Raw genomic sequence first — 24,362 nt, 5'->3', positions numbered from 1 at the left:
TGAAATCTAACACAGAGTTAGAACACAAGAAGTAGGAGCAGGACCAGGCTACACGGCCCCTGGGCCCGCTCCGCCACCCACAGGGCCATGACCGATCCGAACCTAGCCTCATGTCCGATTTCCTGCCTGCTCCCCATAACCCCTAATTCCTCTTACTTCTAGGAAACTGTCTATTTCTGTTTTAAATTTATTTAATGATGTAGCTTCCACAGCTCTCTGGGGCAGTAAATTCCACAGACCTACCACCCTCTGAGTGAAGAAGTTTCTCCTCATCTCAGTTTTGAAAGAGCTGCCCCTTATTCTAAGATTATGCCCCCTAGTTCTAGTTTCACCCATCATTGGGAACATCCTCACTGCATCCACCCGATCAAGCCCCTTCACAATCTTATATGTTTCAATAAGATCGCCTCTCATTCTTCTGAACTCCAATGAGTAGAGTCCCAATCTATTCAACCTCTCCTCATATGTCAACCCCCTCATCCCCGGGATTAACCGAGTGAACCTTCTTTGTACTGCCTTGAGAGCAAGTATGTCTTTTCTTAAGTATGGACACCAAAACTGTATGCAGTATTCCAGGTGTGGTCTCACCAATACTTTGTACAACTGCAGCAATACCTCCCTGTTTTTATATTCCATCCCCCTAGCAATAAAAGCCAACATTCCATTGGCCTTCTTGATCACCTGCTGCACCTGCATACAGTACTAACTTTTTGTGTTTCGTGCACCAGGACCCCCAGATCCCTTTGTACTGCAGTACTTTCCAATTTCTTGCCACTAAGATAATAACTTGCTCTATGATTTTTCCTGCCAAAGTGCATAACCTCACACTTTCCAGTATTATATTCCATCTGCCAAATCTCTGCCCACTTACTTAGCCTGCCTATGTCCCTTTGCAGGTTTTTTATGTCCTCCTCACTCACTACTTTCCCTCCCATCTTTGTATCATCTGCAAACTTTGATATGTTACACTCGGTCCCTTCCTCCAAATCGTTAATATAGATTGTAAAGAGTTGGGGTCCCAGCACTGACCCCTGCGGAACACCACTAGTTACTGATTGCCAGTCTGAGAATGAACCATTTATCCCAACTCTCTGCTTTCTATTAGATAACCAATCCTCCACCCATGCCAGAATATTACCCCCAATCCTGTGATTTTTTATCTTGAGCAATAATCTTTTGTGTGGCACCTTGTCAAATGCCTTTTGGAAGTCTAAATACACTATTACGATAGCAAAATACTGCAGATGTTGGAAATCCGAAATAACAACAGAAAATGGTGGAAAAACTCAGCAGGTCAGGCAACATCCGTGGAGAGAAATTTGAGTTGACGTTTCGGGTTTGACCCTTCTTCAAAACTGGAGTTCAACAATTTCAGATCATAACCTCGGCCCCTATTTCATTTTTACTTATATTTTTCCACTCCTTTCCTCCCCCCCCCCTTTCCTTTTGTTTCTCTCTCACACCTGGCAGCTATCTTTTGCCCTGCCAGTACACTTTACACCTAATCCCAGCCTATTACCATCTCATCTAGCTTCTAATCTCTTTTACTTCTTTTGGTTCTTTTATTCTTTTGTCCGATCGCAGCCCTGCCTTCGATCTAGTTCCTTTTCTCTCCAGTTTTGAAGAAGGGTCAAACCCGAAACGTCAACTCAAATTTCTCTCCACGGATGTTGCCTGACCTGCTGAGTTTTTCCAGCATTTTCTGTTGTTATTTCTAAATACACTATGTCCACTGGTTCCCCTTTATCCACCCTGTATGTTACGTGCTCAAAGAACTCAAGCAAATTTGTCAAACATGACTTCCCCTTCGTAAAACCATGCTGACTTTGTCCTATTAAATTATGTTTATCCAAATGTCCCGTTACTGTCTCCTTAATAATGGACTCTAAAATTTTACCAACCACAGATGTTAGGCTAACTGGTCTATAGTTTCCAGCCTTCTGTCTATTACCCTTTTTAAATAAGGGTGTTACATTAGCAGTTTTCCAATCTACCGGGACCTTTGCTGAGTCCAGGGAGTTTTGGAAAATTATTACCAATGCATCCACAATCCCTACCGCCACTTCCCTCAAGACCCTAGGATGTAAGCCATCAGGTCCAGGGGATTTATCCGCCTTAAGTCCCATTATTTTACCGAGTACCACTTCCTTAGTGATTTTAATTGTATTTAGTTCCTCCCCCCCTAGGGCCCCCTGTTTGCCCAGTGTTGGGATATTCTTAGTGTCCTCTATTTATATTTGTTCAGCGTTTTTGCCATCTCCATGTTTCCCACCATTAATTTCCCGGTCTCATCCTCTAAGGGACCAACATTTACTTTAGCCACCCTTTTTCTTTTTATATAACTATAGAAACTTTTGCTATCTGTTTTTATATTTTTTGCTAATTTACTTTCATAATCAATTTTCCCTTTCTTAATCAATCTTTTAGTTATTTTTTGCTGTCTTTTAAAGACTTCCCAATCTTCTATCCTTCCACTAGATTTGGCTACCTTATATGCCCTTGTTTTTAATTGGATACTATCCTTTATTACTTTGCTTAGCCACGGGTGGCTGTCTTTTCTTTTACACCCTTTTTTCCTCAGTGGAATATATATTTTTTGAAAGTTGTAAAGTAACTCCTTGAATGTACAGCACTGATCAAGTACCGTCTTACCCTTTAATCTATTTTCCCAGTCCACTCTAGTCAATTCTGCTCTCATACCTTCATAGTCTCCTTTATTCAAGCTCAGTACGTTTGTTTGAGATTCAACCTTCTTACCCTCTAATTGAATATGGAATTCAACCATGTTATGGTCACTCGTTCCAAGGGGATCCTTTACTAGGACATTTTTTATTAATCCTGTCTCATTACACAGGACCAGATCTAAGATTGCCTGCCCCCTGGTCAGTTCAGTTACATACTGCTCAAGAAACCCATCCCTAATACACTCAATGAACTCTTCCTCAAGGCTGCCCTGCCCAATTTGATTTGTCCAGTTAATATGAAAGTTAAAATCCCCCATAATTATAGCTGCTCCCTTATTACAAGCCCCAACTATTTCCTGATTAATACTCCGTCCAACAGAGTTGCAACTGTTAGGAGGCCTATAGACTACGCCCACTAGTGTTTTTTCCCCTTATTATTCCTTATCTCCACCCAAACTTTCATTATCCTGATCCTTTGACCCAATATCATTTCTCTGTATTGCAGTGATTCCTTCCTTTATTAACATAGCCACCCCACCTCACCTTCCTTCCTGCCTGTCCTTCCTGATTGTTAAATACCCTTGTATGTTTAATTCCCAGTCTTGCTCTTCTGACCCTGAATTCTGTCCACAGGATCTCCACAGATGCATCTAGGAATCTGGGAGCCTTTCCAACTGTTGACACCCCCAAAGTTGCAGCTACGAGCCAAGATTCCTCCAGCAGAACTCTTTTCTGCTCCTCCAACTCAGGAATTTCATGACTTATATTTTTACTGTCTATATCTATATATTATAGAATTTGGTAGTCACTTTAAATTCATTACTACAGACGTGCGCAGATAATGCAGTCCTGGCAGTTAAAACATGATCTGCTGTGAGCACCATGGGACCTAGGGGAAGGTCAGGTTTATTGCTCATCAGCCGCTCATAACCGGCTGCTGGTTGCCCTTAAAGCTGTCCTGCAATTAAGGGGGAAATGGCTACAAGTAGACAAAGGCAAGAATTCCCCATCTGGTGATACAGGCTTTGGAGATCCCAGTGCAGGAGGTCCTTCAGAGAAAGGTAACTCTTATTAGAGGGGAGGTTAACCCTGCAATAGAGAGCAGCAGCAACATAGAGGTGACAGAACAAGTAAACACTGTCTCACCTTTGGCCTTAAACTGAGACCAGATGAGGAAATGTTTTTTGGCTTGCTTTTACAATGGTGCCTTACATTTTGTTTATTCATTCTTAAAATGTGTGAGTCACTGGCAATGCCAGAATTTATTGCCCATTCCTAGTTGTCCTGAGAAGATGGTGGTGGGCCACTGCAGTCTGCTTTTTATTCATTGTAATGGTTTTATACAACTAAAGTGGTTTGCTAGGCCATTTCAGAGTGTAGTTAAGAGTCAACCATGTTGGTCTGGGTCTGGAGTCACATAGACCAGACTGGGTAAAGGACAACAAGTTTCCTTCCCTAAAGGGCATTAATAAACCAGTTGGGTTTTTATGATAATCCGACAGCTTCAAGGTCACTTTTATCAGCTTTTTATCCCCAGTTGTGAGGCCTTTTCAGATGGCTTACGACGGCGTATGCTGTTATCAAGGGTGCAAAATCTTGGCCATATATGTCACCCAAGTGCCCAGACCCAGTCAACATCTAGGGCTGTGTGAAAATGCAGCATTCTGGTACCTTGTGTTGGCAATACCCTGGGGGTTTGTTGCTTGGTATATTTAATGGGCTACAGAGTTAACATGTTGATATAGCAATATTACACAGGAGCAACGCAAGCATTCCTGTGCATTTAGAAAGATGAACAGATAGCAGAGTACTTTCTCCCTCTGTGAAGGTGTACCAAGTTTAGAGTGAAGTGCAGTTCAGGTGTAGTGTAGTGATTGTTACTGGACTAATAATCCAAAGAAAGTTAGTTCAAATTCCATCTTGGCATTTTGAGAATTTGAATTCAGTTTTTAAAATTCTGGAAATAAAAAGCTGGTAAAAGTGACCTTGAAGTTGTCAGATAGTCATAAAAACCCAACTGATTTATTAATGCCCTTTAGGGAAGGAACTGCCTGTGTCCCTGGGATCCGTGAGACTTTATGCAGATCTATGCCTGCAGGCCCAGGACCCTAAGACTCCAAAGCCCAGGAGCCTGAAGGTAGGTGTGGATTTTTTTATCGGGTTGGAGGCGTACTCCAGAGGTAAGCCTCCGACCGCAAAGTCCGGGCCTATCTTCTTTTTCATTCTGATTTCAAGTTGCTTGCAGGAGGCGAAGCATAAGAGGCATCACATGTAAACAGGGGGAGGGGATCCCTAATGGGGAGAAGACTATGGAGATTCTTGGTGTTGATAGAATAGAGAATGGGAAGGGGAGGTTGGAGGCCTCTCCCCAAACTCATAGCTATTATCCTATGCTTTTTCTTCCTTATCGCCTGATTCACTCGTTCTTCTGCTCATTTTCTTCTTCTGCTTGCTCCAGGGCTCTGTCCCTTTACAGGGCAAAGTTACACAAGACACAACAAGCTACAGTAATCTTGGAGACATTGCACTGTAGCACTTACTCTGATTTCTGCAGCCATCTGAACTGGTGTGTAAGGATACCAATGATGTGCTTGGAAGTATGTACCACATCGATCCTCTCCTCAGGCCTTGTCTTTGGGTTTTATCCTGGTGTCATCAGCAAAGAAAAAACTGTGCTGAGTGCCTGTTGCATCGGTGCCACTTCAGATACTGGGCTGCTTGAGTGTGTTTGCATTTACATATTGAAGTGATGGTAATATGATCCATTTTATTTTTGAATATTTTTTCAATACTAATATATTTTAGAAGGGAAAATGTGAACTTTTCAAGCGTTAACATTTTTTCTTGCATGTAATAATTAATTAACAAACCTACATATAATCCCTCTATGAACAGCATTAAGTTTCATTTGCTTACATTTTTATGCAAAAATAAAGTGAATCACATTACTATTTTTAAGGAAATAAAGACTGTTACAAAATCGTCAAACAGGAAACTGTGACCACACTTCGAAAAAAATCACGGTTCAGCCAACACAGCTTGGCACATTCCACATCTCTACAGAAACAAGGATTGGCTGGCACCTTCCAAAGGTCCCAGTCAACGACTCTCTATTTCCAGTCAGCCACATGACGCACTGACGTGGGGAACGAGGGAGAGCTCAATCTGAAAATTGTTTGAACATCGGCTCTGGCTGCAGAAAGGCAGAAAGTACTCATGGAGTGAAGTACAAGTGACATGATGGGCCCCGTTCACATTCTCGTATTCCTCAGCCTTTCCGAGATCGCAAACTCAATCACTCGAACTTACTACATCGCAATCAAAGAAGAGACATGGAACTACGCGCCCAGCGGCACAAACCTCCTCACAAACCAGGACCTGGAACAGGATGAGTATGTAGAAAGGGGAAACATTGAAAACACTGCCTTCGGCGGGTCATAGCTATTGATTCCAACCGGCAGTGTTTGTGTTCTAAATCTTTAGCCTTTCATCGTGTTATCAACAGTGTCTTCACATTGCGAAACTGCATTCGTTTCTCAAGACGGAGATGACTGTAGATAAAGGAATGTACTACCGCCTCGCATGTCTGTTACACCCGGCACCTTCCAACCTCAAGGTTTCCTTTTTTATTTGTCTGTTTCCACCTACCTTGCCCTTTCCCATGTCATTTTTAGTACAGCATTGCTTGTCTTTGGGAAGTGAAATAATCTATCATGTTTATCTAGTGATGATGCATTCTTTAAAAGGGGCACTGTTATAACGTTGTAAGGTGTTTGTGAATAAATGCATGACTGGTGATATGTTAAGTCTGCTATTTTAAAACAATCAACTTTTCAAAAAAAGTTTGATTAAAAGACAGTTCCATGAAAATTGCGTAGTAATCCAGCAGTTTACCCTGCGGCAAATGTAGAGTACAAAGTATCCCTGTGGTTGACAGAGTGGGTATGAAGTAGGATGCCAGAAGTCCCTGTAAGGGACAATGCTGTTTTAACATTTATTCATGCAATTTATATTTTGGCAAGGAGGGGTTAGGAATTGCAAATAACTCCTCCTGTAAAAGAAACACCAGTTCATTTTCTGAAACCTGTTCTGCAGTGTGGAATTTTTTAGATTACTCAATAGCTAATCAGTTTGTTCAAGTGTTTCCTTGCAACACACTTTACTATATTTGTACAGTCCATCAAGTCTTATTCATTTCGAAAATGCACAACTATGCATTTTTAAGTTGGTAAAACAATCAACTTTTCACAATCCCCTCTGACCTTCCACTCTCTGACCCTGAACGATCAGTCCTCAGCAAAGGCCTGAGCTTCATCCCCTTACGCCCCCACCTCAATGAATTTCGAGCTCGGCACGATGCTGAGCTCTTTTTCCGCCGCCTTCGTCTCCGTGCCCACTTCTTTGGCCAGGAGTCTTCGCCCCGCACAACTGACCCTTTCTCCCGCTTGCAGAATTCCCATTCTACCTGGACCCCTCCCCCTGGCCTCTTACCCTCTCTAGATCTTTTCATCGCTAACTGCTGACGTGACATCGGCCGTCTCCATTTCTCTGCTCCCCTCACTCACTCCAACCTACCTCCCTCTGAACTTGCAGCACTCCATTCTCTTAGATCCAACCCTGACATTGTCATTAAACCCGCTGACAAGGGTGGTGCTGTTGTTGTTTGGCGTACTGACCTCTACCTAGCGGAAGCTGAACGCCAACTCTCCGACACCTCCTCCTACCTCCACCTGGACCATGACCCCACCACCGAACATCAAATCACCGTTTCCAAGACTGTCACTGACCTCATCTCCTCTGGAGATCTTCCCCCCGCTGCCACCAACCTCATAGTTCCCCAACCCCGCACAGCCCGCTTCTACCTCCTTCCCAAGATCCACAAACAGGACTGCCCTGGTAGACCCATCGTTTCAGCCTGTTCTTGCCCCACGGAACTTATCTCTTCCTATCTTGACTATCTTTTCTCCCCTTGTCCAGTCTCTTCCCACCTACATCCGCGACTCTTCGGACGCCCTCCGCCACTTTAACAGTTTCCAGTTTCCTGGCCCCAACCGCTTCCTTTTCACCATGGACGTACAATCCCTCTACACCTCCATCCCCCACCCGGATGGCCTGAGGGCACTCCGCTTCTTCCTTGAACAGAGGCCCGACCAGTCCCCATCCACCACGACCCTCCTCCGCCTGGCTGAACTTGTTCTCACATTGAACAACTTCTCCTTTAACTCCACTCATTTCCTCCAAATCAAAGGTGTTGCCATGGGTACCCGCATGGGTCCTAGCTATGCCTGCCTTTTCGTGGGCTATGTGGAACAATCTTTGTTCCAGTCCTACTCGGGTCCCCTCCCTCACCTCTTTTTCCGATACATTGATGACTGTATCGGTGCCGTTTCCTGCTCTCGCCCCGAACTTGACAATTTCATTCACTTTGCCTCCAATTTCCACCCTTCCCTCACCTTCACATGGTCCATCTCTGACTCTTCCCTTCCCTTCCTCGACTTCTCCGTCTCCATCTCTGGGGATAGGTTATCGACCAATATTTACTACAAGCCCACTGACTCCCACAGCTACCTGGACTACACTTCCTCCCACCCCGCTTCCTGTAAGGACTCTATTCCATTCTCCCAGTTTCTCCGCCTCCGCCGTATCTGCTCCGACGATGCCACCTTCCACACCAGTGCTTCAGACATGTCTTCCTTTTTCCGCAACCGAGGATTCCCCTCTACCGTGGTGGACACTGCCCTCGACCGTGTCAGTTCTATCTCCCGCACCTCTGCCCTCACCCCTGCCCCTCCCTCCCGGAACCACGATAGGGTTCCCCTTGTCCTCACCTTTCACCCCACCAGCCTCCACATTCAACGGATCATCCTCCGGCATTTCCGCTACCTCCAAAGTGATCCCACCACCAAACGTATCTTCCCCTCCCCTCCCCTTTCAGCATTCCGCAGGGACCGCTCTCTCCGAGACACCCTAGTCCACTCCTCTATCACCCCAAACAGCCCTTCCCCTTCGCCTGGCACCTTCCCGTGCAAGCGGAGGAGATGTAACACCTGCCCCTATACCTCCCCCCTCCCCACTGTCCAGGGCCCCAAACACCCCTTCCAGGTGAAACAGCGATTTACTTGTACTTCTCGCAATCTAGTATACTGTATTCGCTGCTCACGATGCGGTCTCCTCTACATTGGGGAGACCAAACGCAGATTGGGTGACCGCTTTGCGGAACACCTCCGTTCAGTCCGTAAGGGTGACCCCGAGCTTCCGGTCGCCTGTCATTTCAATTCACCGCTCCATTCCCACTCGGACCTCACCGTCCTTGGCCTCTTGTACTGTTCCACGGAAGCTCAACGTAAACTCGAGGAACAGCACCTCATCTTCCGATTAGGCACTCTGCAGCCTTCCGGTCTCAATATCGAGTTCAACAATTTCAGATCATAACCTCGGCCCCTATTTCATTTTTACTTATATTTTTCCACTCCTTTCCTCCCCCCCCCCTTTCCTTTTGTTTCTCTCTCACACCTGGCAGCTATCTTTTGCCCTGCCAGTACACTTTACACCTAATCCCAGCCTATTACCATCTCGTCTAGCTTCTAATCTCTTTTACTTCTTTTGGTTCTTTTATTCTTTTGTCCGATCGCAGCCCTGCCTTCGATCTAGTTCCTTTTCTCTCCAGTTTTGAAGAAGGGTCAAACCCGAAACGTCAACTCAAATTTCTCTCCACGGATGTTGCCTGACCTGCTGAGTTTTTCCAGCATTTTCTGTTGTTATTTTGCAATTATTCTTCTTGTTTTTGATGGTAAATCTCACTCCCTACATTTCACCAATCTTGACAGGTCTCTGTTTTGGATGTGAGGGTACAATGAAGCCATTAATGAAATGGGAGGATGTTTTTGGAAAGCTGATTGTGCCTTCTACAAACTCTTAAGTGTATGTTTGAAAATTAAACAGCAGCAGAACAGTTTGTGTTGTAGCACAAGCTTGCACAATAGCCAACACAATGCTGGCTAGAAAATTTTCTGGAAACAGGCAGGTGACTTATTCGAAACATTACAAAGTGGCTGGCACCAGTGCTCAGTTAAAGGCAACCACTTCCCATAAAACGAAATTCCCACTCCCTTCATACATCAATTACAGGCACCACAGATTGAAGGCAGATGCATTGGGGGAATGTAGTGTAAAGGAGATCATTGTATTTCAGTCATTTGAGACAATGAAAGAATTGTCAGATGAGCTGTACATGCTGCAGGGCAAATTTGAGACAGCCACACATTGTCACTAAATCTTCATAAATTGACACAAACTGCAACGAGATCGCCTTGACATAGGTTTTTATGCAGCGAGTTGTTATGATCTGGAATGCACTGCCTGAAAGGGTGTTGGAAGCAGATTCAGTAGTGAATTTCAAAAGGGAATTGGATATATAATTGAAAAGGAAACATTTGCCCGGCTGTGGGGAAAGAGCAGGGGAGTGGGACTAATCGGGTAGCTTTTTCAAAGAGCCGGCACAGGCATGATGGGCTAAATGGCCTCCTTCTGTGCTGTATGATTCTATATTACTCCAGTTTGTTTATTCTGATCTATGCTGTCAGAAGTGGATGTGCACAGGATTCCATTAAGGAGTCTAACAAGTGGGTACATTATTTTCTTAAAGTAAAGTTCATGGATGTACTAATGTTTATAGTCAAAATATTAAAAAGCAAAAATTAATTTGACAGCGTGCCTTCAGTAATTGCAGTTGATTGGAGTGGGAGGGAGGAGGTTTTCAAAGCAAAGACATGCTGATGCTTAAACATTTCGTAGGCAATGTGTAACAGCAGCTGTACTTTTTCAAGGCCCTGGGAATGAAATGGTGAGAATTACTTCATTCTCAGGACTTACAAAAAATGTGCCTTTAGTTATACATTAACTGAAGGGCCAGAGCACCCACTCATGAGTCATGCCTGTGGTATAGTGTAATCTTTGCACCAAATTCACAGCCTTGGCTGTGGAAATTCAGCTGTTCTATAGTACAATTTATTTTGTGTGTCAAATCACACTCAGATCTGACCACATTGTCTCCATTATAAGCCCACGAATAAGGCAATTTACCAGAGTAATATTGGGGTAGATTTTCAACATGCCACCCAGATGTAAAACTGGTGCTGTGTTTTGGCTGTCCATTCTAGAAACCATTTGCTTTTTCTTTCAATTGAACTCAATAAAAATTAAAATTAGGCGGTTTCTATAATTGGTGACCAATCCGCAAAGCTAGCTTTATGCTCAGGTGGCAAGTTGAAAATTCACCCCATCGTCTGAGCTCCAGTGTAAGAACAGGAGCCAACATACTTCTCCCTAAGCTTATGATAAACATTAAAACCATTCTGCCTGCTTTCTATGAAACTGCACACTTAAGCAGCACACATGCAATACATGTTATGGTGTTTACAGCTGTACAGGTGTATTTTCGTTTACTTGTTCTTGGAATTCGGGCGATGCCAGTAAAGCCACATTTATTGACCATCTCTAACTGCCCTGAGAAGGTGGTGGTGGGTCTTCTTCTAGAACTGCTGCAGTCATTGTGGTGACGACACTCCCAGATGGAGTTAGGTAGGTAATTCAAGGGTACAAAAGCAAAATACTGCGGATGCTGGAAATCTGAAATAAAAACAGAAAATGCTGGAAATACTCAACAGGTCAGGCAGCATCTGTGGAGAGAGAAACAGAGTTAACGTTTCAGGTCGATGACCCTTCGTCAGAACTGGAAAAAGACTGGAGATGGAACAGGTTTTTAAGCAAGTGCAGGGGCAGGGAAAGGGGGGAGGGGAGGAAAGAACAAAAGGGAAGGTCTGTGATAGGATGGAAGGCAGGAGAGATTGAGAGACATTAAGAGAGATGGTGCAAGGCAAAAGGAAATGGTAATGGGACAAGTTAAGAAACAAAAGATGGCTCTAGATGAAGTGTAAAAAAAAGTAAAATAAAATGAATGGAAAAAAAAAATAGGGGCAGAGGTTATGGTCTGAAATTGTTGAACTCTATGTTGAGTCCAGGTGGCTGTAAAGTACCTAATCGAAAGATGAGCTGCTGTTCCTCGAGCTTACGTTGAGCTTCATTGGAACAGTGTAAGAGGCCGAGGACGGTGAGGTCTGAGTGGGAGTGGAGCGGAGAATTAAAGTGACAGGTGACCGGAAGCTCAGGGTCACCTTTACAGACTGAACGGAGGTGTTCCACAAAGTGGTCGCCCAATCTGCGTTTGGTCTCTGCAATGTAGAGGAGACTGCATCGTGAGCAGCGAATACAGTGTACTAAATTACAAGAAGTACAAGTAAATCGTGTTTCACCTGGAAGGAGTGTTTGGGGCCCTGGACAGTGGGAAGAGTGGAGGTATAAGGGCAGGTGTTGCATCTCCTGCACTTGCACCGGAAGGTGCCGGGCGAGGGGGAAAGGGGTGTTGGGGGTGATAGAGGAGTGGACCAGGGTGTCATGGAGGGAGCGGTCCCTTCGGAATGCTAAAAGGGGAGGTGAGGGGAAGATGCATTTGGTGGTGGGATCACGCTGGAGGTGTTGGAAATGGTGGAGGATGATCCATCGAATGTGGAAGCTGGTGGGGTGAAAGGTGAGGACAAGGGGAACCCTATCTTGGTTCTGGGAGGGTAGGGAAGGGGTGAGAGCAGAAGTGCGGGAAATAGAATGGATACGGTCAAGGGCCGTGTCAACCAGTCCCCATCCACCACTACCCTCCTCCGCCTGGCTGAACTTGTTCTCACATTGAACAACTTCTCCTTTGAGTCCACTCACTTCCTCCAAATTAAAGGGGTTGCTATGGGAACCCGTATGGGTTCCAGCTGTGCCTGCCTTTTCGTGGGACATGTGGAACATTCTTTGTTCCAGTCCTACTCAGGTCCCCTCCCTCACCTCTTTTTCCGGTACATTGATGACAGCATCGGTGCTGTTCCCTGCACTCGCTGTGAACTAGAAAATTTCATTCACTTTGCTTCCAATTTCCACCCTTCCCTCACCTTCACATGGTCCATCTCCGACCCTTCCCTTTCCTTCCTCGACTTCTCTGTCTCCATCTCTGGGGATAGGCTCTTGACAAACATTCACTACAAGCCCACTGACTCCCACAGCTACCTGGACTACACTTCCTCCCACCCCGCTTCCTGTAAGGACTCTATTCCATTCTCCCAGTTTCTCCGTCTCCGCCGCATCTGCTCTGACGATGCCACCTTCCATACCAGTGCTTCCGACGTGTCTTCCTTTTTCCTCAATGAGGATTCCCCTCTATTGTGGTTGACATGGCCCTTGACTGTGTCCGTTCTATTTCCCGCACTTCTGCTCTCACCCCTTTCCCACCCTCCCGGAACCACGACAGGATTCCCCTTGTCCTCACCTTTCACCCCACCAGCCTCCACATTCGACGGATCATCCTCCACCATTTCCGCCACCTCCAGCATGATCCTACCACCAAACACATCTTCCCCTCACTTCCCCTTTCAGCATTCTGAAGGGACTGCTCCCTCCGCGACACCCTAGTCCACTCCTCTATCACCCCCAGCACCCCTTCCCCTTCGCCTGGCACCTTCCCATGCAAGCACAGGAGATGCAACACATGCCCTTTTACCTCCCCCCTTCCCACTGTCCAGGGCCCCAAACACTCCTTCCAGGTGAAACAGCGATTTACCTGTACTTTTTGCATATTAGTATACTGTATTCGCTGCTCACGATGTGGTCTCCTCTACATTGGGGAGACCAAACGCAGATTGGGTGACTGCTTTGCAGAACACCTCCATTCAGTCCGTAAAGGTGACCCCGCGCTTCCGGTCACCTGTCACTTTAATTCTCCGCTTCACACCCACTCAGACCTCACTGTCCTCGGCCTCTTACACTGTTCCAATGAAGCTCAACGTAAGCTCGAGGAACAACACCTCATCTTTCGATTAGGCACTGACGTAAGAAAACTACCAGGCACTTGGTCTAAGCGTTAAACAAAGCTTTAATCAACTGTTTTACAACATGGCGGTCTAGTTGTGTCCTTCACTAGTTCCTGTTAAGAATGTCCTGCGCAAGCTGGGCCCATGCCCGAGTATTTATACTCTCCCTGGACAGTGCCACCCACAGGCCACTCAGTTGATTCATGTCATTCTTCCCGCCTGAAGGATTGGTAGACCGGCGACTTCCTTCTATCGGATTAATCGGACTACGAATAGCCGCAGTCGTTTGGATCTCTGTTTGTGGCTGGAAGGCACGTCTCCTCGGACTGAGTCTTGGTCCCTGGGTCGCTTGGTTCATACCGGTGGGCTGGCAGAGCCCGTGTCGCCTTGATCGACCTGAGGGGGACTGGGGAGATCGTGACTCCGGGTGCGGGCCCCCACAGGTGCCGAGCTGGCTTCATCCTGCTCCATAGTCGGTGATTGAACGGCGTCCTGGCTTCAGGTGGTCATCCCGCGGAGAGCGTCATCCTGCTCAGTAGCCGGTGATTGACCGGCATCCTGGCTTCAGGTGGTCATCCCGCGGGGAGCGCTCTGCTCCCCGGGTTGATCCGGAGGAGTAGCTGGCAGATCCCTTGGCGTCCCGGGTAGGGCATCATCCTCGGAGGAGCGCAGAGTATCAGCGTCATTAATACGGATCCCTCTATCGATCGGGTTCGTGGGACCGGTTGGGCAGGGAGCCAGATCCCGAAGTGAAACTGTGGACTCCTGGCCATCAGGGTACCGCACGTATGCGTACGTGGGATTGACATCCATTAGTTGCACTTCGTCGACGAGGGGATCACTCTTGGCGGATCAGACGAATCTTTGGAGCAGCACGGGACCAGGAGCTGCCAACCATGATGGTAGGGACGTCCCATGAGTGGAGCGATGCTGGAACCCGAAGAATCGTTCGTGAGGAGTAACATTGGTGGATGTAGAAAGGAGAGACCTGATGGAATGCAACGCATCAGGGAGCATAGTTTCCCACTGCTGATCTGGTATGTTGTATGACCTTAGTGCAAGATAAACAGCGTTCCAAATGATAGCGTTGTATCTCTCAACCTGTCCATTTCCAATAGGATGATACGGTGTCGTTTTACTTGTGGCGATTCCCCGTTGGGAAAGTTAACTTTTGAGTTTGTTTGACATGAAGGAGGGACCCCGATCAGAGTGGATGAAATTGGCCATACCGCAAAGGGAAAAGACTTGATCGAGGCATTTGATCACTGGAAGTAAGCATATTGGGACAGGGGAAAGCAAAGTGAAAGCGTGAATATTCGTCCACCATAGTAAGCAAGTAGGTGTTTCGCGTTGAAGAAGGCAGTGGCCCTTTAAAGTCAATGCTGAGTCGCTGCATAGGCAATGTAGTGTGTATGAGCGAGCCATCCGATGAATTGCGGTTTTAATTCCGCGCAAATTCTACAAGTGGAGCATGTTCTTTTCACGTCTTCTGTAGAAAATGGGAGATTTTTAGATCGCACAATGTGTAACATACGGGTAACGCCAGGATGGCATAAGTCAGTATGAAGATCCGCAAGAGTCGAAGTTGACATGGAAGAGCAAAACGCACACGTGAGGGTATCCGGGGCCACATTATCTTTGCCGGGTTGATAATGTATGGTGTAGCCAAAGGTGGCCAATTCCATTCTCCAGTGCTGTATCTTGTTATTCTTGACATTAGTGTGTTTCTGGTTATCCAGCATAAAGGCCACGGAGCACTGATCGGTTATAAGCGTGAAATGGCGACGAGCAAGAAAATGACTCCATTTACGTATTGCTTTGATGATAGCTGTAGCCTCCTTCTCGACAGGAGGATAATGGAGCTCGCTACCCTGCAAAGTTCTGGACAGAAATGCAACGGGTCGACCGCCTTAATTCAAGGTAGCCGAGATCGTCACCTCTGATGCATCGCACTCGACCACGAAAGGGAGATTTTCTTCAATGGAATGAAGCGTGGCTTTTTCCAGTTGTTGCTTGAGGAGGTCGAAAGCTGAAATAGCCATTGCCTCCAACGGAAATGACTTTGCGTGAAGCAGGAGCTGGATCTTGTCGGAAAAGTAGGGTATCTACTTCGCATAATAGGCGAACATGCCGAGGGCCCGACGAAGAGAGCCAAGATTCGTAGGAGGAGGGAGCTCCTGAAGCGGACGAAGTCATTCCGGATCCGGTTTGATGACACCATTGCCCACCCAGTAGCCAAGGATGTTGACTGATGGTACTGATTTCACAGATTTGGACTCATTTAAGTTTAAGTTGCGACGACGGAGAACGTCAAGACATTTCTGGAGGTTGGCATCGTGTTTCTTCTGGTCATGACCAGCAATGGTGATATTATCCAGATATGGAAAAGTGTCCGTTAAGTTATCCTGTTTGACTAGGCTGTCCATTGCCCGTTGAAAGACGGCCACCCCATTGGTGACCCCAAATGGAAGGCGACAAAACTGGTAAAGCCGACCGTTGGCCCCAAAGGCCGTATACTTCTTGTCAGAGTCCTTTAACGGTACTTGATGATATGTACTCTTTAAGTCAAAAGTTGAAAATACCCTGTAGTTGGCAAAGTTATTGACCATGTCATCGATGCGTGGTAGTGGGTAGGCATCCAGGTCAGTATACTGGTTAATAGTTTGCGAGTAATCGATGCAAAGGCGTTTCTTGTGTGGCTTCAGAGGATTTTTAACAATGACGACTTGAGCCCGCCAGGAAGATGAACATGGCTCAATGATACCGTCCGCTAGAAGGCGAGAGATTACTGCCTTGATAAAGGATAATCTTGACAGAAACATCGTGATTTAGTGACTATGGGCTTATATCGGGGGGAAAGATTGGCAAACAAGGAGGGCTTGTCGAGTGAAGCCGCCGAAAGCGCACAAAACGGTACTTTGGAAATAGTAAGCTCCGGCTTTGACCCTCCAAACTTGAAAGTGAGTCTTTTGTGTTGCTTCTGCAAATCCTGTCCCAGGAGCACATTACTGAATAGGTTTTTGAGCACCCAAAGCCGGGTGGAAAAATAAGTGCGGCCATTGAGAATAAGGTTGACAAGACAAAAGCCGGAAGAGTTGGTGGTCAGTGTCATCAGAGCCATTGCAATTTCCCTGTCCGAGGGGTAAATACGCAGTTTTAACTTACTGACAGCCTGCTCACTGATGAAGCTGTCAGAGCTACATGAGTTAATTAGTGCACTCAATATGTGTCCATTTACCAAAACCTTTGTGGCTGCATGGGACAGGCTTTGGGGAAAAACAGCTGTGATGGGAGGAGGGGCAGTTTTATACTTGACAGCTGTAACATTAGTAGTGGGTCTTGGGGGAGGACCAGTTTTATAGATGACAGCTGTAACATTAGTAGTGGCTCTTGGGGAAGGAGCAGTTTTATAGATAGCAGCTGTAACTCTAGGAGAGGCTCTTGACTGACATACTTTAGAAAAGTGACCTTTCTTACTGCAATGATTGCAGGTTGCATTATGAGCAGGACAAAATTTCCTATAGTGAAATGCACCTCCACAGAAGAAACACTTTTTAGATTGCCAAGATGCCGCTAGGGTAGGGTCGTCATCAGTTATGATAGAGTTGTCATCAGTGAGGGCTTCTGCCTGAGGCTTATTGGAGGAGTCACTAAAAGTGATAGCAACAGTCCATGCACATGGTAAAAGATAGGCATCTGCATTTTTTTTTGCTAAGTCCAGAGAATATGCCTGGTCATAGGCAGCTTGTAACTCGAAGATTTTATTCTCCAACAGATGCTGGCGAATGAAGGGAGACGCAATTCCATTAATAAAAGAATCACAAATTAATTCCTCCTGGTACTGCTCAGCTGAGACAGCTTTGAGATTACAGTCTTTGCTGAGCCTGCGAAGCTTTTGAAGGAATTCGTCAAGTGATACCCCGGGTTGTTGTCGAGTTGTGGCCAGTAAGTGCTGAGCAAAAATTTTGTTTGTGGCCTTAACATATAGTTGCTGCAGTATTTGGATAGCGGAGTCATAGTCTACACAGTCTTCGATATAATCAAACACATGAGGAGATACATAATTGGCAAGCATTTGTAACTCATCAGGAACATTCTCACCACAAGCCCCGAGGAAATTGCTGAAGGTACGATACCAGTGTTTCCATACCTTAGCAGTTGCAGGTGAATTCAGGTCCAGGTCAAGACGGTCGGGTCTGAGTAGTTTATGATGGATTGATTACTACGTAATCTGGTTCCCTTCTACACATTAGAGTTGTAGCTGTCTGTTCCCAAAATCACTTAGAGCATGGAGCAAGTTTCAGTTGATTAAATTGACATAAGAAAACTACTAGGCACTTGGTCTAAGCGTTAAACAAAGCTTTAATCAACTCTTTTACAACATGGAGGTCTAGTTGTGTCCTTCACTAGTTCCTGTTAAGAATGTCCTGCGCAAGCTGGGCCTGTGCCTGAGTATTTATACTCTCCCTGGACAGCGCCACCCGCAGGCAGCTCAGTTGATGCATGTCAGGCACTTTATTGCCTTCTGGACTCAACATAGAGTTCAACAATTTCAGACCATAATCTCTGCCCCTATTCTTTTTTTTCCATTTTATTTTTTATTTTTTTATTTTTTATTTTTTTACACTCACTGCTCCAGGGTGCACTTTGGGGTCGAGTTTTGTGAACCGGAGACTCTTCCGGGGACATTGTTTGCCTGGGACACAGTACCTCATCCGGGGACTGTCCCTGGAAAAGTGGGATGTATATTTTCCCTATCCAAGTAAGGATGATGTGTGACTTGGAGGGGATTGCAGTGGGAGCCAAAGTCTCTACAGCAACAGTTCGTGCATTCATGAGCGATAATCTGCTTTGGCCTAGGATCTTTACCACTGAGGGGCCTGCTGCATATGCCCTTAGCATTGTTACAAGACTGCACATATCTGGCTTGTGGATGACTCCATAATCCTAGCCAGACCTTGGAATGTATTGTGTACAAACTCAAGTGAGTCCTATAGATGATACTGCTCAGGCAGCAAACTCCGTTTAAGAGCAGGACCTATGAAGTCAGTATCCCTGGGCACATCCCTGAGGAAGGAATCATGAGGTAACTGATCCTCGTCTGCTGTCACGAATTGCTCATCCTTACTCATGAACTGTGACTCACCTGGTGCTATCTTCTCAAGGCGCTCTTTTCCTTTATGCCGACAAAGATAAAAGAAGAAAATAGGTCAAAATGCTACATTAAAGAAACATCCTCGAACAGTGCTTGCATTGTAAGATACTGTTTGTGATGTTTTTGTGGTTAAGTTTCAGTGTATCAGTGACAGGGCAACAAACATAAGGGCAGGATTGTATTAGCCCTGAACATGGTGGGGGACTCCGTATTCACTCTCTCCAACTCCCTCGATGCTATCTTGCCCAATGATATATATTCCTCAAACAAGTTCAAGCGCTTCTGATGTCTAGGTTCTCGTCCAGTGTGGCTCTGTTTCCTTTTATTATGCATGTTTTAGTCCTACAGGCAGATGAGTAGTCTTGAGATTTTGTTAATGTAGCACAGATAGTGTGTACATCTGCCCATCCCATTTGAGCATGTATCATGCCCTTATGTTGTCATACATGGATTTGCAGGAATGTTTCAGATGGCTCAGCACAAATGAGTTATTGGTTTTGGGGGTATACTTTGCGGCATGCAAGTTTGGGGCAGGTATTTTGCAAATTAAGTTGTACTGCAACCTTCTCTTAGTAGCTTTCTTCAGGTAAGTTATGCTTTTGGCCTGTACCCAGATCAGCTGGATACAGCAAACAATTTTCCTAAAATTTGCTTCAATGCTTGCTGAACTATTTTCTTTTGAGCAAGGTACCTTTCTGTACCTTACAGAGCTGCCTTCCTTTCCCTCAGTTCATGGATGAGGACTTCCACCATTTAGTCATTTGAGTGGTTCTCATTGGGGCAGCCCTTCATCTTCCAGGCATATTGCAGCACTAGCTCCTGCACTGTTCTCTCTTGGGCAAATACTTGGGGTATAAATGTATGTAGACAGTTAAGTGTCTATCAGTTGTTGAATCAGTCCTAATGCTCCATAAGCCACGGTTTGCACATGCTGCTGAAAACATGTGATTAAAGGGCCAATGAGAATACTTCCAGAAACTTTAATAACACACAATTAAACTCCGAATAGTACACCAACAACAACTTCTAGACTAATGTGATTAAATTTAGGATTATAAGGCAAACAGCACCAGTATGGACCAACACAATAATAAATATGACTTTAGAAAGGCAAACTTCAAAGGAATGAAAGAAGAATCAAATAAATTAACTGGTAGGTGTTGCACAGTTGGGAAAAATGGAACATGCTTAAAATAACAATAATATTGAGTATGCAAGATAGTATATAGCCAATAAGGTAAGCTAAATAGGCATTTTGCAAAAAGAATGAATAGGTTAATTAAAATAGGAGCAAAAAATGTTGAGAGGGAAAAGATGGAAGAAACTCTGGGGGGAATATAGTAATTTGCTGTGACAAGCCAAAGGAGATATTAGGGGTGCAAAGAGGCCCAGGAGATAAGTATACGTAATGATGTTAAACATAATCCTGAATAGTTCTCCCAGTATCAATTTGCTGTCCTTGTCTTAGGTATAAAATCTACTCACCTTTCACTGTCATCCTTGCTGACTTCCATTAGCTCCCCGTTCCTCAATGCATCAACTTCAAAATCTTCATATTTGCCTTCAAATCTTTCACTGTCTGCTTTTACAACCACTTTCAGCCCTTTATCCCTGTACATACCATCTACTCTTATGGTGCTGATTTACTGTGTGTTTACCTCCCCTCCGCTCTGCTTTCTGTGAAACAGCTGTCTTGCCCTACATTCTAGAACTGCCTCCCTAAGTCCTTTTGTCTTGCTAGATCTCTCCCCACTTTCAAAATGGTCTTTAAAACCTACCTCTTTGGCCACATCCGTTGGTCACATTCTTAGTCCTGCTTGGGTCTGACCCCAAAAGGTGAAATGTCTTGGGACGTTTTGCTGTATTAATGGTGCTATATAAATGAAGGTTGCTGTTGTTAACTATATTAGGAAAGCGTTTAAATCTGTGCATTTGTGCAGGAGAAAGTAGGCTCAGGGTTTACTCAGTGATGTACAATAGAGGCATCTATGGTTTGCAAAAGACACTTTGACACCCAGGTGCTGGAAATGCTAATACAGGAAATAAGAAATAGAAGGGCCTTACTGTTTGGAACTAAAGGGCCTCTCCCCAGAAGTGTCTGGTATGACACACTTGGGAACAGATAGCAGGCAGAGTGAATGCAGTGCCCCAAACCCAGTGGACTTGTGCAAATGAGGAAGAAGATGGCTGACTCTGAAAACAGCAATTAAAATTAGGCTAATTTTGGCTAAGTTTGGTACACAAAATGCCTGCCCCATGTAGACATTCCGCAAAGTATACTCTCTTAATGTTTAAAATATTTTCTGCGGAACCATCATAACCATTAATAGACTTGTTACAAAAATGAAAGTACACGGGGCTAGAAATGGTGCTAAAACGCCGGCCACCGCTCTTTTGCCAGCCGGTGGCGGGTCCTGCGGCGGCCGCCGTTTTCATCCCTTTGCGCTGCCGGTAACTGGAAGCACACTGGAGAAAAAAACGGTGGCGTGGTGACATCCATCGGTATGCAACGCCAACTTAACGTCTCCAATCCGAACTTCAACCCAAGCGCTGAATTCAGTGCTGGGTCCTAAGCACACCAGGTAAACCTGGCGTGCAAGCAGGCTGACAGTAGTGATGTCAGCATCTCTTAAGGGGACATGCACATCATTCAGGTAAGTTTGGATTTAAGCTTTTGGACTGGGTTTTTTTGATTTTATTGAAGTAGTGGTTTGCTGCGATAGATGTTGAAAGTTTTTTTTAAGTGTGTAGAGAGTGCTGCTGGATGCTTGTAAGGCCTCAGATGGTAAAGGAAGGCCTCTGAGAAGACACAAAATGCTGAAAATACTCAACAGGTCAGGCAACATCCATGGAGCGAGAAACAGAGTTCATGTCTCAGGTCGAGATGCTGTCTGAACTGTAGATAGAGGACCTCTCTTGCAGTGTTGACCCCCTGCACAAAGCTGGAGTGCTGCTTGCGAGACCCTGGATGCCCCTTCCCTGGCTTGCTGAGCCATTTATATTAGTGCTGAAGCACTTTTACCTTTTTTTTAGTGTGAAAGACAATTCAGCTTTAAGAGCTGAGGATTGCCATTTGAGAATTATTTTTAATGTTTAGGTTTATTTTGAAAGGCAGTAAGGGCTGAAAATGTATGTTTTCGCTTGATTTTAATTTTCATTAGTTTTAATTCAAAGCCCCTTTAATTGCCCACAATGCCTTGCGAATTCTACAGTTAGAAGCAGCAATGCCGACTGTGGACGGGAACTTCAGGTCGGAGGCCTCCATTAACGTCACCAGGAGGGCTTTGCACAGCAAGTTAGCGCTGTGCTCCGCATCGCCAAACTTCAGAGCCAATTTTTCAACAATAGCTCTGCGGCCATTTTCGGCGGCCATTAACTCGAGTAGCTGGTGACACTGGCAATTCTTTTGACGCGTACAAATTTTTCCCCCATAGTATTAAAGTGGCAGTTAAAATGGAGCGGAGGACTTGCCTACCCGCTATCTGCTTCGATCATACTGACTGCAATTTTAAATTGCAGGACAAGGACACCCACCGATAGCCTTTTTAAAAATGCAGATCGGGCCCCAATGGTGTCATCTGGTCCTAGCTATATTTTTTACCTGAGGCCTTAATGGGGCATCAGTGGTGGCTTCCCTAACAGGCCAAAGCTATTGGGAGCTGCATCGAGAGCCAAAAATGGCCGAGTAACGTAAGTTTTAAAAATTTAGTTTTAATGTGGGTCAGGAGGAGAAGAAGCAGGTTTAGATGTCTGGACCGCTCAGGGGGTTTCTTGCAATATGCCACAGATAGAGCATCACACATAATCGTAGTCTGATGCATATTGCACAACATTGCATTACAGAGGAGCCGACATTTGGAAGAGGAAGAGCAGCAACATTAGTCATCACCAGACGAGGAAGGCCTGGGGGAAGGAGAGGAATCAGCAGTGGAAGGAGGGTCACAACAGTGCCTTGCAGCCAAAGATGTCAGGGATCAGCTCATAGCTCAGTGATTCTGCTGAGCTTCTCACATCCCTTCCCTGAGGATTTACATAGAGCCGCTCTGCATAGCAGTCCTTATTTGACCGTGCAGGTTCAGAAGCTGCCATTAAACCGCACTGCAGACCAAAGTGCCAAATGTGATAAAGGCGATTCATTTAATACCAAACATAATAATTGCCTCCCTTTAATTTCTCACCCAGGTGATCAACCCACTGTTCTTTTCTTTAAAGAAAGTTTCCTAACTCTACTACTCCTAGGAGGCGCTCCCCTAGTGGCCTGAGCAGAGCTGATGGAAAGCTGTTGTTCTTCATGTAAGGATATCTGAGATGCTTGTGGTCGGTGACTTCTGGGTGCTCGAGCCTGTGCAGGCCCGGCTGTAGACTGCTACAACTTGGCTGGTGCCCAAGCAGTCTGGCCCAGCTGACTTGCTGGAACAATGGCGGTTACTAGCTGTGGGGGTTGGGGAGGAAGCGAATGTGCAGACTTCCTGAGAGAGGCCAGCACGTACCACTTCCATCGTGCCACTGCCTCTCCCTTGGGGGCTCATCACTTCGTGATCTGTGGTAGATCAGATTGCAGAAGATGACTGACTTCTTCAAAGCCCAACTATTTGATTTACCATTCTCTCCATTGTGGAGCCCAACGTCTGCATGGCAGCCGTTTGAATTTCCACCAAAGCTGCAAAGCGTACTAGCATGGACTCCTGCTGTGAGGACTCCATTACAACGTCCCTGGAGGATACCACACTCTTCAGGGTAGACTGCGGAGTGGTGATGCCATGCGAGATGATACCACAGAGGCTGGATGCAGACTCCTCCACACTCAACCATAGCAGTGAAACTCCTTGGCACACCTTCCAATACCTCATACAACTGTCTGTGTAAGGCCAGCAGTTTTCTTCTCATGGCTCGGCCCTAGAACTCCTAGAAAACGGAGAAGAGGTAGGATTTCAGAGAAAGGTTCACATGATCAGGTAACAGTCTGGTGAATGCAGGTTGAAGTTGCTAAGCTTGTTGGATCTGTGCTGAGTTGAATGAAGGGCTACAAGTAATAAGCAGACACCCTGCTTGGGTGTCTCCTGGGCCAGTGATCTCCAGGGCTTCTTGCTCTGCCTGTGTAAGAGCGATGATGTTGAGAACTCTTTCACCCATTCTGTTCTACTCCCTGGAATTATGTGCTGTCTCCTGCAAAAAAAATGGATGTTGAAAAGCTGAGTGGAGATGTGTGGGGCTTGTGCATATAATGGATGTGTTGAGAGGTGTAGAAGAACCATGATGGAATGAGGATGAGGAGATGTTCAATGTAAAGGGAAGTATGTGTGACGTGATGTGAGTAAGGAGTGCTGGGAGTAGTTGGTGGTGTATGTGAGAAAGGAACGGTGCTAGTGTGTGCTGTGAAGACAGGAAAGGAAGAGGTGAGTGTGTTTGGAATGAGCAAAAAATGTGTTTTATTGTGCCTTTATAATTGTATGGTGAAGGATGTGATGGAGGGGATCAAACAACCACATAACCCCATATATAACTAAAGCCATAACTTTGAAAGACACATAATGCTGAAATGTTCTAATTTGAAGCTGTACTCTCTTCACAACCTCCTAATTTCTCTGTATTGTTAAGAAAGATTTATGAGTGAAAATT

At 45.5% G+C, this 24,362-nt stretch overlaps 1 protein-coding gene across 1 annotated transcript in view; it reads left to right on the top strand.

The window, feature by feature from the left end:
• Window positions 1–5,700: 5,700 nt before the first annotated feature.
• LOC147111674 (ferroxidase HEPHL1-like) overlaps window positions 5,701–24,362 on the top strand; it is a 135,221-nt gene continuing 116,559 nt past the window's right edge. Inside the window, exon 1 of the mRNA XM_085998780.1 lies at window positions 5,701–6,076. Coding sequence (XP_085854906.1) covers window positions 5,922–6,076 — 155 coding nt within the window. The 5' untranslated portion in view covers window positions 5,701–5,921. The remainder of the gene's footprint in view (window positions 6,077–24,362) is intronic.

This window comes from Somniosus microcephalus, chromosome 10 (genome assembly GCF_052327205.1).
Source record: "Somniosus microcephalus isolate GS21.2 chromosome 10, FLI_Smic_1.0, whole genome shotgun sequence".
In the NCBI taxonomy this organism is placed as follows: Eukaryota; Metazoa; Chordata; class Chondrichthyes; order Squaliformes; family Somniosidae; genus Somniosus; species Somniosus microcephalus.
Note: the sequence above shows the minus strand (reverse complement) of the source record. Positions and strands in the feature narration are given on the sequence as shown.